The sequence below is a fragment of the Eurosta solidaginis genome, chromosome 1, assembly GCF_040869045.1.
Source record: "Eurosta solidaginis isolate ZX-2024a chromosome 1, ASM4086904v1, whole genome shotgun sequence".
In the NCBI taxonomy this organism is placed as follows: Eukaryota; Metazoa; Arthropoda; class Insecta; order Diptera; family Tephritidae; genus Eurosta; species Eurosta solidaginis.
In genome coordinates, this window is record NC_090319.1 from 392499949 (window position 1) to 392517587 (window position 17639).

Below are 17639 nucleotides of genomic sequence, written 5' to 3' on the forward strand. Positions count from 1 at the left end.
TTAAAAAATAACAAAACAACCGTGATAATCATTTGATTGTCATATGACAGTCAGTAGTGACAACATGATTAAATCGGATAAACTGTTCTCGCATACATAAAATTCCTTTGAGAATTATGTATCTGTCTGACATGCATAATGGTATCTGCTGTATGTTCTTTTGTTCTGTACCAGGTGTCCGAAGCTTCCCCAGTTTGAGTCCTTTTTCATGATTATAGGCTGTCGTCGGGAACATGCGGACATGCGTGAGCGAACGAAGGAACATACATAAATTTGAGTATCAATGTTTACGTCATCGCAGGATCAGCATTGTCAATTACAAGTGTGAGTGTATTAGTAAAACTGTCAGCGTTTCTTGTAGGGATAAAGGCTCCATTACTGATACTTAGCATAGACTTGACTTGGCTTGCGAACTGTCACTTACAGTTCTGTTAAATTAACATTGCATGTTACTGATTACTCAAAACTTATCTTGACTTAGAAGTCTGTTGAATTTTGATTTTCTATGTAAGTTCTAAGTGACGTTTACATTTTGAGATGCCATTTGTTTGTTTCCATTTCATTTTGACATTTTGTCATACAAATTGACATTTATTTAAAAATAAATTTCAACGCTGATTATGATGTCAGATTTTATGCGCCAAGTGGAGTATAATCGTGGCTAAGTTGCCAAGTTTACGCCAAGTCAAGTCAAGTCTATGCTAAGTATCAGTAATGGGGGCTTTAGCTGGAGACATTGGTGCTTCATCGGTAACCGTATCGGTAACCTTTTAACAGCTGATTCGACCAACCTTATGAGAATCAATGCAATCGATTATTGGTGCCGCTAAGGTCGTAACCGTATCGTAGCCAACCAATTGGGTTTTGGTTTACCGTCGTAACGATAAACAGTTGATTACGTTAGGGATACGGATACAGCGATACGACATACGGCACCAATGACTCCAGCTTTAGTTGCCAAGTTACGCCAAGTCAAGTCAAGTCTATGCTAAGTATGAGTAATGGGGCTTTAATCTAGACGTGAATACGCGTCTTTGATACCTCACTCGAAAATTTTGGCCCAAATTTCGGTGGGTACCATAAACTGCACTACTACCCAAATCTTTAATAATAAATCATATTTAGCCACAGCAGTAAAAAAAATAGTACCATTGTTTACTATAACCTATAATGTTTAAAATAAATATACACCACTTATTTTTGTCGATATTCTAATTATTGGTCAGTGATTTTATGCCGTCACAGATGAGCCTAGATCGATTAATAAAATTGATGGTGAAAGCTATCAAAAATTATTGTGGTGCACACCAATATACATCCAAAACTCCCGCCACTAATAAACCTGCACTTGTTGCGTTCCAATGAGGCGAGATCGAGATACGGATAGAAATTTAACTTGCAGATACAACAAATTGATCCATATGGCACATTGTTGTTGCATTTGTGTTGCAAATGAAGATAATATCGTTATATGTAAACTAGGCCTATACCCTTCAACGCGAGTACTCCATAAATAATGTAAGGAATACTCCTTTGGGAGTATTCCAAAACTAATCTGTATTCATACAAAAAATTTGCTCCAATTAACATTGCGATGTCCTAGGAGAGGAGTAGGTGATCCCACTCTCGCTTTGATTGTGAGTATTCCATAGAGTACATACGTGAGAGTACTTTCCAAAGTACTTTCACTGTAGTACTCCATGGAGCACCCACAGAGGATCATATGCCAAAGTACTAAAGAGGAATTGTGTCGGAAAGAATTATCGGAGTGAATTTAATTTAAAATGAAGGTAAATGAAGAGGGGCAATACAACTTTTATATTTTTTACTACGAATATTCTTATGTTATTTAGCATTTGCGTGAATAAAGAAACTAATATTTCTCTATACTATAGTATGTATACATAAAACCAGTGCGTGGTTGCATTTTATCAGAGTTGCCATAATAAAATTTTATTATCAGTTATTTGTATGCAATATTTTACTTTTGGCAACTCTGTTCGATCGTCATCGTGTCGTGATCACGGTCGTTAAAAAACGAGCAATGATCGGCTGATGGTGGTCCGCAAACGCATTGCAAAGGAGTATTGTTAGAGTACTCCAACATGAAGGAAATGGAACACACTAAAAGTTGTTAAGTTTGTATGGTTTTCTTTTATTTCGTTTTCATCTTATCAGCTGGGTTTCTTTTTGCATTGTACTGGAGTAGGCATTGTCAAAAGGAGATGACAAAAGAAAAATGTAACCAACGCTTTGAAAATTATTTAAATCGCTTTACATTTTTCTAGTTATCAGCAAACGCATCTAATTATGCGCATTATTATCCCACAACTCGCATAAATTTCAAAGTTGTATGTTTTCTCACCATTCCATTCGGCTAACACCAACACCCAGATTTTGAAAATTTGAGCACAGGTATGTTGTTGCTGTAGAGAAGAGCCAACTATATAGTTTAACCATGTTCCAAATTATATGAAGAAAAAGTGTAGATTTTAAAACTCACACTTACTGAATCTACCCCCAGGAGAAGACCCCCTAGATGGTTCTTGGTTTTCGAAGAAAATTGGCTATTCCAAGGGTAGTTTTCACCATCTCCAATTAAGCTATATTAATTACCTGGAGGGTAGAAATCTATCAGATAGCTTCATTTGGCATTTTCTTTGAACGGATAATTCTGAATATTTTGTAAAACCAATCGGAAAATCTGTTGCGAATACACGAAAACTAGCCAAACAATTTAAAAGGCCAATTAATGGTGACTTATCCATAACCAGATAAAACAGCTGATCAAACTAACCTTATGGAAATCAACGTAATCGATTAGTGGTGCCATACCATAACGCTAAAGCCATAACCATACCATAGCCAAGCAATTGGTTTCTGGTTTTTCGCCACATCCATAACCTAATAATATTTGAGCTGGTGCATTTATTAACTTTTTGTATATTTTATTTATTGTTTGGATACGTTTTGACTAAGAGACTTATTCTTTGTAGAATATGTTTGTAATTTTTTGCGTTTTCCTAATTTTTCTGAAAATGTCCGATGTTTAAGGTTATGGCGCTATTAATCCATCACAATGGAGATGGTTATGGATATGGGTCACAAATCATACGCATTGCGCATATAAACATTAGATCAGCTGTTTTTTATGACGTATGAATTGACTCTTTTTCTTTAGCTCTTTTTTCTCGCTCTTTTTTTTATTCGCTTAAGAGTCAACTATGATGTAGTTGCGCAGAACGAAGCAATTATGAATTCGTGAATGCGCAATCTCGGCTGTTCTCGGATCAGCTGTTTTTTATGACGTATGAATTGACTCTTTTTCTTTAGCTCTTTTTTCTCGCTCTTTTTTTTATTCGCTTAAGAGTCAACTATGATGTAGTTGCGCAGAACGAAGCAATTATGAATTCGTGAATGCGCAATCTCGGTAGGTGATTTGTGGATATGCATGATGGAAATATAGAAGGTGGAACGTTGCGCATGTAAACATTAGTTCAGCTGTTTTTATGAGCAATTTTTACGTCATTTTCCTTTAGCTCTTGTTTTTTTCTCTCTTTCTTTCATTCGCTGATGCAGCCAAGTGTGACGTAGATGCGCAGAACGAAGCAATTTTGAACTCGTGAATGCACAATCTTCTGCGTGTGATTTGTGGTGGATATAAGTATGGTTACGACTATGGTGATAAGGGCCAATTAAACTTCCTTAACCCTAACGCCATAGTCATAACCAAATTGACATCAGTTATAGTTGCCTTAGTACCAAAGAAGATTTAATGATGAGCTGTACGAGCTATACGCAGACATCAACATAGTCCAGCGAATTAAAACGCAGCGGCGGGGCTGGCTAGGCCATGTTATGCGAATGAAAGATGATGCTCCGGCCAAGAAAGTGTTTCTATCGGAACACGCCTATGGAAGCAGAGGTAGAGGGCGGCCCCAACTCCGTTGGAAGGACCAGGTGGAAAACGATTTAAACTCCCTTGGTGTGACCAATTGGCGCCGGCTGGCGGAGTGAAGGAGCGACTGGCGCGCCTTGTTGGACAGCCATAACCGTTTAGACGGTTAAGCGCCAATTAAGTAAGTATAGTTGCCTTAACCTGAAAACCGTTAAAATGAAGAAAACGCAAAAATTACAAACACATACAACAAAAATTAGGCTCTTAGTCAAAACATATCCAAAACAATAAATAAAATCTACAAAAAGTTAATAAATTCTCAAACTCAAATATTTTTAGGTTATGGATATGGCGAAAAACCAAAATCCAATTGGTTGGTTATGATATGGTTATGGCTTTAGCGTTATGGTATGGCACCATTAACCGATTACATTGATTTCCATAAGGTAAGTTCGGTCAGCTGTTTTATCTGGCTATGGATAAGTCACCATTAATTGGCCCTTCAGAGCAATTTAAACTTCCTTAAGGGCCAATTAATGGTGCCTTACTCATAACCAGATAAAACAGCTGATCGAACTAACCTTATACTATGTTCAAACAGAAAAATAAATTGAACAATTTCAATTTAAATTTAGTGGTGTTCATACAACTCAATTTAGCTTACACAATAGTAATTTGATAGCCGGTTGGCTCAGCTCTGCAGCAACAACATACTTTTGTTCAGAATGTCAAAATGTGCGTGATGGAATTAGGCGAATGGAATGAAATGAAAACATAAAACTTTGAAATTTGTGTGTGTTGTAAGAAAATTTGTTCAATGTTTTGGTTTCATTTTGAGTTTGCCATCCTCTTTTGACTATCCCTACTCCAGTGAAATGAAAAAAATAATATCAGCTGATGAGATGAGCCAACCATATAGTTGAGCCATGCGAAACTGACGTTTAAATCTACTCAATAAACACACTATACAAGGTTGTATTTGCAGTTTGAAACAATTTATGACGCAATTTTTTTTAAATTGGCAATTTGTTATTACAATTTATTATATGATAAATTGCGTAATAAATTGCCCAAATGGTATAAATTGCCAATTTGTTGTGTGTTTGTACCTAGTATTATGGAAATCAATGTAATCGATTAAAGGGCGAATTAATGGTGACTTATAACCATAAAGGCATAACCAGATAAAACAGCTGATCGAACCTACCTTATGGAAATCAATGTAATCGATTAATGGTACCATACCATAACGCTAACTCGATTACATTGATTTGCATAAGGTAGGTGTGATCAGCTGTTTTATCTGGTTATGGCTTTATTATGGTTATAAGTCACCATTAATTCGCCCTTAATGGTGCCATACCATAACACTAAAGCCATAACCATATCATAGCCAACCAATTGGTTTTTCGTCATATCCATAAATTAAAAATATTTGAGTTGGAGAATTTATTAACTTTTTTTAGATTTTATTGTTTTGGATACGTTTTGACGCAGAGACTTATTTTTTTGTGTTATATGTTTGTAATTTTTTGCGTTTTTTGCTTTGCACACTTCGATCCATGTTTCTTCCACCAAAACATTTTTCGGAAGCGCGAAAAACTTATTAAAAACTTCTTTTCTAGGCTGATATTTCGTATTAAAATATTTCATAGGCATGGGGCTAATTTTTTTTTCTTTTTTATTTAAAATAACTATGAAAGTAATTTAGTCGTATTGGTTAATATGAAATCCATCAAAATTAGAAAAAATCGTAACATTTTTCAATCTGGTAGCTTGTTTTTGGTGAAATTGTCATTGTCCCCGCAAAAGTCAAGTGGCTAACGTCACACTAAATTGAACTACCTCCATTTTTTGTATCGTGCTATTTACTACATTTTAAAAATGAATATGAATATGTTGTCTGATTTTATGGAGACACATTTAAAAGAAAAGTTGGTTTGAAACACAAATCAGCAATTCAATGCATTTCAATTTATTAACCGCGAGTAAAAAAACAAAATTTTCTTCCATTCGCGGCAACCGTTCTCCCTGTCAGCTTATTATTTTACAGGTATGTATGGAAATGGAGGAATAGAAACATTTTTCACTTGAATTCACAGTGCACTTAACTGACATACGAAGCTTCGGTTAGCATAGTTAAAACGAAAATTTTGATAATAGATTAGTGAATAACTGAAGATGGTGAAAACGGCCTTAAAAGTTGTTTATACCCTGCATACCCGAAGTTGTGCTAATCGCATTCAGAGCGGGACAGTTGGTAGCCTCACTTGTACCAACAGCGCGGAAGTTTTTGAATTAATTTATCATAGACAGCAACTATTTCAGAACCTCCTACGACTGAATCAGTTGAGAACGCATTCCAAAGGTTTGCCATTTCGTAGGGCATCACATTGTTAAAAGTGTCAGTTGAAAGCACTGCGGGTGGACAGAATTAGAAATAGTTCCGTCTCTTTGTGCCATTTTACAAAATTGGTAATAGTAAAATACTAATAGCAAGCTGTTACACATGGTTTTGGCCATTTGGTATTACCACTGTGTACTCGTGGAGCGTGCGCTAAAAAACACAGGAAATTTTATCTATTAATTAAACAACATTTGCGATTGATAATAACCTGGAATATGGGACTATTAAATATAGACCCCTCCATTAAACCAAATCTTCAAAAAAAAACTAGGTCTTAGTTTATAATAATGCGCGGTATCCGGATCACAACAAAGTGCTCAAGGATTTTTTAAATTTTCCTCTTTTAAGCCAAACCTAAAAACTTGTTATTTGTAAATATGTATTTTTCTTTTTTATTATTCATTTTCTTTATAAAATTGTTTCCGGGATGAGTGCTGCAACCATTGATTTAAGCCTGAATGTATTTCTTGACCTTATCTTGAAGGAAATTTTGTAAAGAATGTGAATATTGATAAGAGAAAATATTTGCAAAAAAAGTTTGAACTTCGGTTTAGAAGGGGAAAATAAAAAAAACGACGTTCTATGATATCAAGCTTTAACAAATAAACGAGTAGCATTCACACCTAAGAAATTGCACTTAATTACAGTACACGGAAAACAACTGTAACGGGCTCGATCCGAATTGTATATAAATTGTTAATAAAGCCTGTTCAATTGTTGTTATTGGTATAGTTTTGATATATTATATACTTTGAGCTCAATAAATTAGATAATTACCAATATAAATGATTTATGTACTTGCAACTTCGCCTATTATACACGCAATTGATTTTTCGTTTAATAAGTCTGCAGTCATTTGATATTATATTACGCGCATGTTGTTTTCATACCGTTATTTGAGTCAATGCTTAAGTGCTTTTATTAAAAGTTAAATAAGAATATTATTATCTAAAATATTTCAATATCATCTCAAGCTTAAATTTACGAAAATCTCTTTTACTTGTGTGCTAACAAAAACTTGGTGAAAATTCGCCTAAAAAAGTATATGGCTGTAATAAATTGCCTTTTTCGAAATCGCATGCGCTGTATACGCATATTGACATTCATGGTGAACAGCATGGCGGAACTATACCCAGCGACATGCATACAAATATGAGTACAAATTCCATGCACTTTGTGTTTGTAAGCCGATGAATCAAGGTCAAATCGTACTGTTCCGGAAGTTGAAGTGCCAAATACTACTAAAAAAAGTACCGATCAACTGAATTCCGGCGGTCAATTACGTAACTGTGAAAAACTGAAAAATGTACACTCATTGAAAACTCATTTGCACACACAATTTACACTTTAAATGTTCATGCGATTCTGTAAATTATTGTGTACATTGTTTTGCTGAATGAGCGCTGAATGTAAAAGTCTTATGTCAGTGAGAAAATATTCATCAAACGCCATGAAAACAAAAAAGTCATTCTGCAACAGTGCGTATGAGTTTTGAATGTCAGAATAGTGAACACTGGCTGCCAAGAAAACTCACGAAGTTTTTATCAGTGAGTTTTTTGTTCACAGTTTTGCTTTACAGAATCAGAATTTCAAAGTTTACACAATTTCTTGTGTACATTTTAAAACTCACAGTTAGCGAATAGGGCCCCTGCTCTTCGTTCCGCCATGGTAGCCAGTAACCCTGAACGCCTGTTCACACTATTTATGTCCAGTTTTTCACTACGAGTTTAAACTCCAGTTAAAGTTGAAAGTTAAACCTTGATTTGGTGGATATTATAAAATTTTACTACTGATCTCAGTTTATAGGAACAAAGTGGCAAGGTTACACTCTAGTCACGTTTAACTGGAGTTTAAACCCGCAACCGGGACTTGGTGTAGTTTTCACATTTTCCAATTAACGTTAACTGAACCCTATTTGACATATCACCGAGCGGCTTCTAAAGGGCCAATAAAACTTCTTTAAGGATTAATTAATGGTGACTTATAACCATATAACCATAACCAGATAAAACAGCTGATCGAACCTACCTTATGGAAGTCAATGTAACCGATTAATGGAGCCATACCATCACAAATCACAACAGAAAAGATTGCGCATTGCGCATGTAAACAAAAGATCAGCTGTTTTTTATGGGCAATTTTTACGTTATTTTCCTTTAGCTCTTGTTTTTTTCTCTTTCTTTCATTCGCTCAAGCAGTCAAGTGTGACGTAGATGCGCAGAACGAAGCAATTTTGAACTCGTGAATGCGGAATCTTCTGTGTGTGATTTGTGCCATACCATAACGCCCTAGCCATAACCATACCATAGCGAACCAATTGGTTTTTGGTTTCTCGCCATATCCATAACCTATAATTATTTGAATTGGTGAATTTCAACTTTTTGGATATTTTTTTTGTGGATAAAACAAGGGGGAATATTTAGAATAAGGTGCCACGATTTTCCAACTTTTCTTTTTTTCGAGGGTGGCGGGGGTCCTAAAAATCACAAAATTATCATCCGCAACTCTAGGAAACTCTTATTTTATGAAATATAAGCTTTTTAAATTCCAAATTTAGTAAAATTTCAACTTAAGTCCTGCACTTAAAATTCGGGTCGCACATGTCGATAGCGGTATCAAAAGACGCGTATTTGCGTCAAGATTCAGAATCCGAAAGCAGAAACTAATTTTTTATCTCGTTTAAAAGTTATTCGCGGAAAACCCGTAGGTACTATTGTCGCTTTTTTCGTTGTTGCAATCATAGTACAGGTTTACAAGTATGATATGTATGAGAGTGAAACAATTCCTTTCTCTTTCTAACACAATGCCGTTTGACACTTCGGTCTGTGTCAAACTATTGTGGAACTCAGTGGAACCTGCGTGGAACATACGTTTGACACTGAACGAAGTGTCAAAATTACCGGGGTTGCTGTCGTGGAAAGCAACGGAGGGAAACAAAAAAAGGAGCGGAATATCAGAAATGGGTTGCTGTGATGGTTAATTTTTTTGAACGAATTTAGTATGAAAATGTAGTCCTACAGAAAATTATACAAGTCTTGAATTGGGGTATCTGAGGACGCTTAGTTATTCCGGTATTAAGAATACAAACACGGGTGCTAAGTTTTTCTACCAGCTCAAAAGATCTCTGCGAAAAACATTTTGAAACCGAGGTCGACTGCAATAAACCGTGCAAAAATGTGGAAAGAGAAATGAAAAAACACGTTTTGTCCTGTTAAAAATAGTCCAAAGGCGAAAAGGTATTCGAATTATTGGAAGCGAGGCAAAAACGCGTCTATTACTACCTCCCCCGACGGTTTTGATCGTGTTTTAGCAATCGTCCCCTGTAATAAAGTATCACAATTTGTTAACTAAAATTGTTCAAAACATATGGATTTTAAAGAAAGATGTAATTAAGTGCTCGTTTGAAAGTAAATACGGATATTTCTTTGTAATTTTGCAATAAAAATTTTACACAGCTTTCGTTACTAGCTACTACACTTTTCTTGGACCTAAGAAGTACAACAGTGCCAAATAGCATCCACACAAAAAACGAACAAGAACAAGCATTTTATCAGGTGAGCGTGGCTGTGTATGTGCGCGCTGCTACATATCCTACTTGTAGACCTGTACTATGGTTGCAATTAAATAAATGAATAGTGAATAGTGCTGCCAGCTCCGCAACAATATCTTTTTAACTTGGTAGAAGATTATAAGGTGGTGACACGTCGACATAAATGCAAACAAACATACACTATCAATGTATTTTGTTTTGTAATTTTCTGAATAATTTGAAATTAATGTATTTAATTGGAACAAGTGCAGAATACATACATTTGTCAAAAAGAAAATAAAAAATTGGACTTGCGTAGAACACCTTTCTGCATAGGCGGCCTTCGGCCGCGCTTATAAAAAATAACCCTGGGCTACGCCATGCCAAGTCCGGGTGTGTGGTATAACCGTGGCTACCGCCACGGTGATGTCCTTCTGCGTAGTACACCCTTCTGCGCAGCACCCCAAATAATATTAGACTACAATTATTAAGTGTTTTACAAAAACAAAATACATTAATAGTGTATGTTTGTTTGCATTTATGTCGACGTGCCACCACCTTATAATGTTCTACCAAGATAAAAAGATATTGTTGCGGAGCTGGCAACACTATTCAGCACCGTCATTTGTTTAATTGCAACAACGAAAAAAACGACAATAGTACGTACGGGTTTTCCGCGAATAACTTTTAAACGAGATAAAAAATTTAGTTTCTGCTTTCGGAATCTTGACGCAAATGTCATCATTGACGCAAATACGCGTCTTTTGATACCGCTATGGACATGTGCGACCCGAATTTTAAGTGCAGGACTTAAGTTGAAATTTTACTAAATTTGGAAATTAAAAAGCTTATATTTTATTAAATAAGAGTTTCCTAGAGTTGCGGATGATAATTTTGTGATTTTTAGGACCCCCTCTACCCCTACAAATCAGCAAAAGTTTGAAAATCGTGGCACCTTATATAAAATGCAACCCTGATTTGTGTGCGATTCTGTCACATTGAGCAAGTAGCAGCTGGTGCTAATCATATTTTTTAATACAAATCTAGCTAGGACTAGTCCATTATGTAGTGCTTCATTGGAATGAGTAACGCAATAAGCGATGAAGAAAATTCCTGTTGTTACTCTGGTACGCGCTGGTAGACATAATTATGGAGAAGGCTTAAAACTACAAAGCCAATTAAGTGCACAGCCATTAGAAGATTGGGCCAACTTTCGCAATTACCTTGTTTTGCAGGAGCATAATCCAGTATATACGATCGGGATACGCACAAAAAATTATTCTGATGAAGATGAACACCGCCTGCGTAAACTTGGAGCTGAATTTCATCGCACAAATCGCGGCGGGCTGATCACTTTCCATGGACCGGGCCAGCTGGTTGCATACCCCATTTTACACTTAAGGCAGTTTCGACCAAAAATGCGCTGGTATATTGCCACACTAGAGCAGGCTGTCATTATAACTTGCCGGAAGTTGGGCATTTTAGCAGCCACAAGAACCTTAGATACTGGAATCTGGGTAGGTAACAATAAGATATGCGCCATTGGAGTTCATGGCTCTCGATATGTTACAACACACGGCATCGGTCTTAATTGTTGTACGGATTTGAGTTGGTTTGATTTTATTGTGCCTTGTGGTATTGAAGGAAAAGGAGTAACATCATTGAGTCGTGAACTGAATCGGTATGTTGGTGTAAAAGAAGCTACGGATATATTCGTTCAATGTTTTGCTAAATGTTTCGGTTGTCAAATAAGAGATTTGAAATAGATGATTAACATCCACCTTTTCATAGACCGGGTCACATATGATGAATTTCACATCAAACCCGATATGCATTGAACCCAACCCCCTCAGATTTTGATGAAATTTTGCATACAGGTACACTTTACCTATACAAACACAACTTCATTTTTAGAAATTGCATTTTTGAAAAATTGTGGGCGTGGCAAGGTGTCAAAGTTGTGAAAAATGACGGTAATAGGTACATTTGAGCTGCGATAACTACGGAATGGCTTAAAGATCTTGGTACCATTGGAAAGGTATTAAGATCGGCTTTCGAAAACATACACTGTAAACATTTTTTAATACACTGAAAATTTTTTTCTAAAATATTTTAAACTTGAAAAAACCTTCAAAGGTCAAGCGTTTTAAAATAAAGTAATTTTTTTAGAAAGGTCTATTTAATATATATCGTTAGCTTAATGTGAAAATGTGCTCTCACTTTTTTTGAAAAAATTTATTTTAATGCAGTTTTAAAACTGAATTCAAAATACATACATCGATCCAAAAAAAAAATTATTTTCATTTTTACGTGCTGTGGGCAATGATGTGTAAATGTGCTAAGTCGTCAACTGTTAAAAAGAAAGTGCTAAGTCAACCTGTCAATAATCTCAATCTGAATTACCAGTCATTTCTTTTTATTTATTTATTTAATTCATTCAGTCTAAAAGTACATGATTTGTTGTTGTTAACGATAAAGACACTCCCCGAAGGCTTTGAGGAGTGTTACCGATGTTCATGGTCCTTTGCCGGATATAGATGCGGTACGTTCCGGTAACAAAGCACTATTAAGGTACTAGCCCGACCATCTCGGGAACGATTTATATTACCACATTAAACCTTCTAGGCCATCCCGCCCTCCCCACCCCCTGGTTTCATGAGGAACTTTGGGTCGCCAGAGCTTCGACTGTTAATGAAACAGGATTCGCCACTGGTAGGTGAGGTTGACAATTGGGTTGGAGAAGCTATATATTTCGCTGCCAACCCCTTGAGAGGTTTGCGCAACACATCCCCTTGAAATTGGATTCACCCAATTGAGACATGCCTTTGGTGTTTGATAAATGCTTTGCGCTGACCATATCTACTTCAATTCTTACTACATGGTTTCTTACAGATTAGTTAAAAATAGAAAACAATTCAAGCTTAAACTTATGTAAGCTGTTATTAAAATTTATAACACTATGGAATCGACTTGCTAGATGAATAGTCCTAGTTATAGGTTCATTCATAGCATAATTCGTTTTATGAGTTTTTTCTATAAATCTATTATGCCGAAGATCACGCAGTGGAAATATGAAATGACCAAATTAGATAAATCAGAGCGATTCGTGCGAAAGTTTAATACACTATAGGCAAGCATGAGTGAGATAAAAGTTCTTCTGTCATGCAAAGCCTGAAGATCAAGCAATTTGTGCCTGCTGATATATGAAGGGAGGCCGTCTGGCCAGTGAAGCATACGTAAAGCAATTTTTGTAAAAATTTTTTGAACTTTCTCAATTTTATAGGAGTTAGATTCAAAGAAAGGATTCCATATTATTCAGCAATATTCAAGACCACTTCTGACCAAGGATATATAAAGTGCCTTCAACGTCATTGGGTCCTTACAAGTCCCTGCTGTTACGTCTACTGAACCCAAGCATTGCAAAACATGTTGAAACAATGAAGTCAATGTGACTAGAAAAAGGGAGTTTGGAGTCAAAAATTACACCCAAGTCCTTACTCTCTTGACAACGATTAAGAGATTTAGCATTTAGTTTGTAGATAAAGTATGTGACAGTTGTCTTTTTGGAATAAGACACAACACAGCATTTGTTTGAATTTAAAAAAAAAAATATTGTCTGCGCACCATCCGCCAAAAGAGTCCAGATCAGAACCGTTAGAAATAGTTTGACAAGTAAATAGTATTTTTTGTTAAATATATAGTTTTAGTGTTATATTTCAACCATTAAAGGGAAGGAGTGATGGGGAAACATATTGAGTAAAAGTGCTGTCAGGAGAAAAAATTTGTTTTAGTGCGGAAATTGTGCTAAGTCATAAAATAGCTGCTGGGTTAGCATACATGATTTTTATTTATCTTTTTCAAAGCTTCTACACTCAAAAGTATTGCAACTTCAGTTTTGAAAAAAAGGTTATTTCAAAAATTATAAATTTTTTTTTTCGTCTCCTGTAAAATTTGTAAAAAGTGACTTAGCACATTTTCACATTAGGCTAACGATATAACATATCCAAAAACTAAAATGGCTTGTTTTTTTTTTAATTTTAAGTAAATGCATATCTCTATTTTCGATATTATGGTAATTTTGAGTTGTGATAACTACGGAATGGCTCTACTGATTTCAAAGATCTTGAGACCATTGGAAAGGTATTCGAATCGGCTTTCGAAGATATACACTGTAAAAAAATTGTATTACACTGAAACATTGTTTCAAAAATAAAATTTTTAACTTGAAAAAAATTCAAAGGCCAAGTGTTTTAAAATAAAATATATTTTTATTAGAAAGGTCTATTTAATATATATAACATGTCAAAAAACTAAAATAGTTTTTTTTCTTTTTTTTTATAAAAATTTTTAAGTAAATTCATCCTTATATATTGATATCATAGTACTTTTGAGCTGTGATAACTACAGAATGGCTGAATCGATTTTAAAGATCTTGGTACCATTAGAAAGGTACTCAAATAGGCTTTCGAAAACGTATACTGTAAAAATTTTGATTTTGCTGAAAAACCCATTTTTTTAAGTTTTTTAAAAACTAAACTTGGAAGAAATTACGAAGATCAATCAGTTAAAAACAAACAAAAAAATGCTTTTCAGTGTAATAAAAATTTTTTCAGTGTACGATTTCGATAGCCGACCTATTACCGTCATTTCTCACAACTTTGACACATTGCCACGCCCACAATTTTTCAAAAATGCAATTTCTAAAAACGAGGTGATTTTTGTATAGGTAAAGTGTACCTTATGCAAAATTTCATCAAAATATGAGGGGATCGTTTTCAAAATGTGACTTTTTTTTATAGGTTTCGAAATGAAGTTCATATTCATTTCATTTTGTGAAGTTTATTAAACAAATTAGAATACCATACTAGGTGTGTGCTTTGAATATTATATTATCCTTTTATGTAATGTTTGTTGTACTATAAAATATATTGAATCTTGTTGTACTAATATATATTGTTAATAAATGGAATGAACCAAGTTCTTCGCCCTGTTCAGTTGTGTATGGATTTGATACCTTATTTTACGCATTACTTCTACCAACAAGTGCTGCTTTGGACTGATTAGGTATGTATTTCAAGTGCTCTCTCGAAAATTACGCTCTATAATTCTCTCATCTTACCAGTCGTAATCAGTGTTAGGGCTTAAAAATTTAATTAATACAAATACAAATACGACCTTAGTATACTTAATACGTTTTAGAAACAATTGAATACGCCTCTACGCTTTATTCAAGTCCTGTGAGATCTTTCAAAAGGAATCAACACAATAAAAAAACGATGCATTGTCTTATTGTTAGTAAAAAAGGATACTCAAAGCTGAGCTATTTGGCTTTTATAACAATCAAGGGGGATCTATACTCATATATGAGAAGTTCAAAACCAAACGCAATAAGTGGCTCATAACCAGCTCCTAAATAAATGAGAAAAAGTGCCCAGTCTTAATTGGAGAAACATTTTCAAACGGTATTTATGATAATAGCAGTTATTGGAGAACATACATGGAGCCAAAAAATCACATTTATCGGATGCCTAGATTTGAAGATAAGACCGAAAGTTTTTTGTAATTATTACCTTTTCATCAGAAAAATTTTTTTATTGCGTTTTGGTTTGAAATCTTGGAATTATTGCTGTTTAATTTGGATTATGTGCACTTTGGTGTAAATAGTTTTACTAGTTATAGAATAAAAGCTTTCGTACAATTATTTCAGGATCCCTGGACCATATATACCATGTTTGTATTATCAGTACTGCTATACGAAATGCATGACCCAGCTCTAGCATTGCTTGTTAGTAATCCATTAAGTAATTTTTTGGAATTTTCCGCCGAAGGTGTTCCATGGAGTACTCTGAAGGAGTATTCCGAGATGTAGTAGGTGATTCTGGCCCAAGACATCGCAATGTCAATTCTACCACACTTTTTATACGTATGTCAAGGATGAACCCCGATCGTTTTATAAAATTTTTTATTGAAATCAGTAAATTCGCCTGAACATTAAAATTGAAATTCCATTAAACTGAAAAATTATGACAAAACCTAAATTCATATTTCGTAGTCTACTTCATAGCCTGTGATACAGTATTTTATCAAATCCTGTGACACAGTATTTTATCAAATCCTGTGACACAGTATCTTACAGTTCGGCCTCTCCTGACTTCAATTAAGCGACCTCGATTAATCGTCAGTTGAACTATCATCGCTGTTCTCTATCTCAAGCTCTGGACTAAGCCGACACCAACGTTTCATTTGATCACTTGAAATAATTTCGCAATAACGTCTTTGAGTTACAGGTACATCGGGAATATCTTCTACAATATATCGGTCATAATCCAAAACCTTTATAACCATATATGGGCCTTTGTATTTTGCATCTAACTTGTGTGACTCCCCTGTGGCTGTTGATACATTGGTAATCATAACTAAGTCGCCTTTGTTATATCGTGTCGGTTGCTGATGACGTTGATTAAATCGCTGCTGCCACTTCATTCTCTCTTTTTCAATTTGCTCTTTCGTTTGTAAATATAACTCATCTCGTTTGGTATTTGTTTCCTGGTTTTCTCCGTCGTGAATTGACTGTATAAGCCTATTCAAACTATAGTCACGCATGTCGTAGTTAAATATGACATCATTCGGACTCACTTTTGTCGTTGCATTTAGCTGTGAATTTAGACTCCATTGACAGAGGGTAATATAGAGTCCCACTCTTTTGTAGTTTTCATCATAGTGCGTATGGCTGGCAATACGGTCTTGTTTACACGTTCGGCTTGACCATTTCCTCGCGGAGTCCGTACTGCAATCTTGATATGTCGAATACCATATGTTGGTAAGAACGTCTCGAAATCTTTGGTGAATGCTGTACCACGATCCGTAGTTATCTAATCACTTCTTGTAGCATGCCAATAACTGGAGCTGGTTTTGAATTTTGCACCGCCTTCAAAATTGTATATTTTGAAAACGGACATACCAAAACAATTATATGCTGATTCCCTTTCTTGTTCTTAGGAAACGGCCCCAAATGGTCCATATATGTATTGATCGAAACGGTATTGGCGTTATCTCTGTGAGATGCATTTGCCCCTCGGGTTTGCCTCCTCGTACCTTATATATGCAACATTCTGGACATGCCGCTATGCAGGGCTGTAGAGAGAAAATCCGGGCCCGGGACTAAACAATTTACGGGCCCCCTATAAAAAATCCACTAATACATTTGATTTAATGACGTCTCATTCATGAATCATTATTGATGGATTACATCAAAAAAAATTTTGCAACATCAACTAAATGATTTTTGGACTAAGAGCTGAAAATAAAATTAAAACAGAATATTTACTGTTTATACTATTTTATTGTAACGTAGAAATAAAATTCTCTTTTAACAGCCACATATTGTTTCAAATAATCTTTGCTAGTTATTTGGTAACATTTTAATACATTTCTGATAAATTTAATGATAATTATAAATTTTAATTAATGTGGCCATCGTGGTGTGATGGTAGCGTGCTCCACTTACCACACCGAATGCCCTGGGTTCACACCCCGGGCAAAGCATCATCAAAATTTTGGAAATAAGGGTTTTCAATGAGAAGAAAATTTTTCTAAGCGGGTCGCCCCTCGGCAGTGTTTGGCAAGCACTCCGAGGGCATTTCTGCCATGAAAAGCTCTCAGTGAAAACTCATCTGCCTCGCAGATGCCCTTCGGAGTCGGCATAAAACAAGTAGGTCCCATCCCGCCAATTTGTAGGAAAAATTAAAAAGGAGCACGACGCAAATTGGAAGGGAAGCTCGGCGTAAAATCTCTTCGGAGGTTAT

The 17639-nt window shown here is 35.4% G+C and overlaps 2 protein-coding genes across 3 annotated transcripts in view; one reads left to right on the top strand and one right to left on the bottom strand.

Moving 5' to 3' along the window:
• The window catches only part of Sur-8 (leucine-rich repeat protein shoc-2), a 91693-nt gene extending 84357 nt beyond the window's left edge, over window positions 1-7336 (bottom strand). For both annotated transcript variants that reach the window (XM_067763589.1, XM_067763585.1), the window contains exon 1: window positions 7083-7336. The gene's annotated coding sequence lies outside the window, so the exon portion shown is untranslated. The remainder of the gene's footprint in view (window positions 1-7082) is intronic.
• Window positions 7337-10484: 3148 nt separating this feature from the next.
• Lipt2 (Lipoyl(octanoyl) transferase 2) lies at window positions 10485-14828 on the top strand. The gene has a single exon (XM_067763596.1). The coding sequence runs from the start codon at window positions 10935-10937 to the stop codon at window positions 11598-11600; it is 666 nt and encodes a 221-aa protein (XP_067619697.1). The 5' UTR covers window positions 10485-10934; the 3' UTR covers window positions 11601-14828.
• The last annotated feature ends 2811 nt before the right edge of the window (window positions 14829-17639 follow it).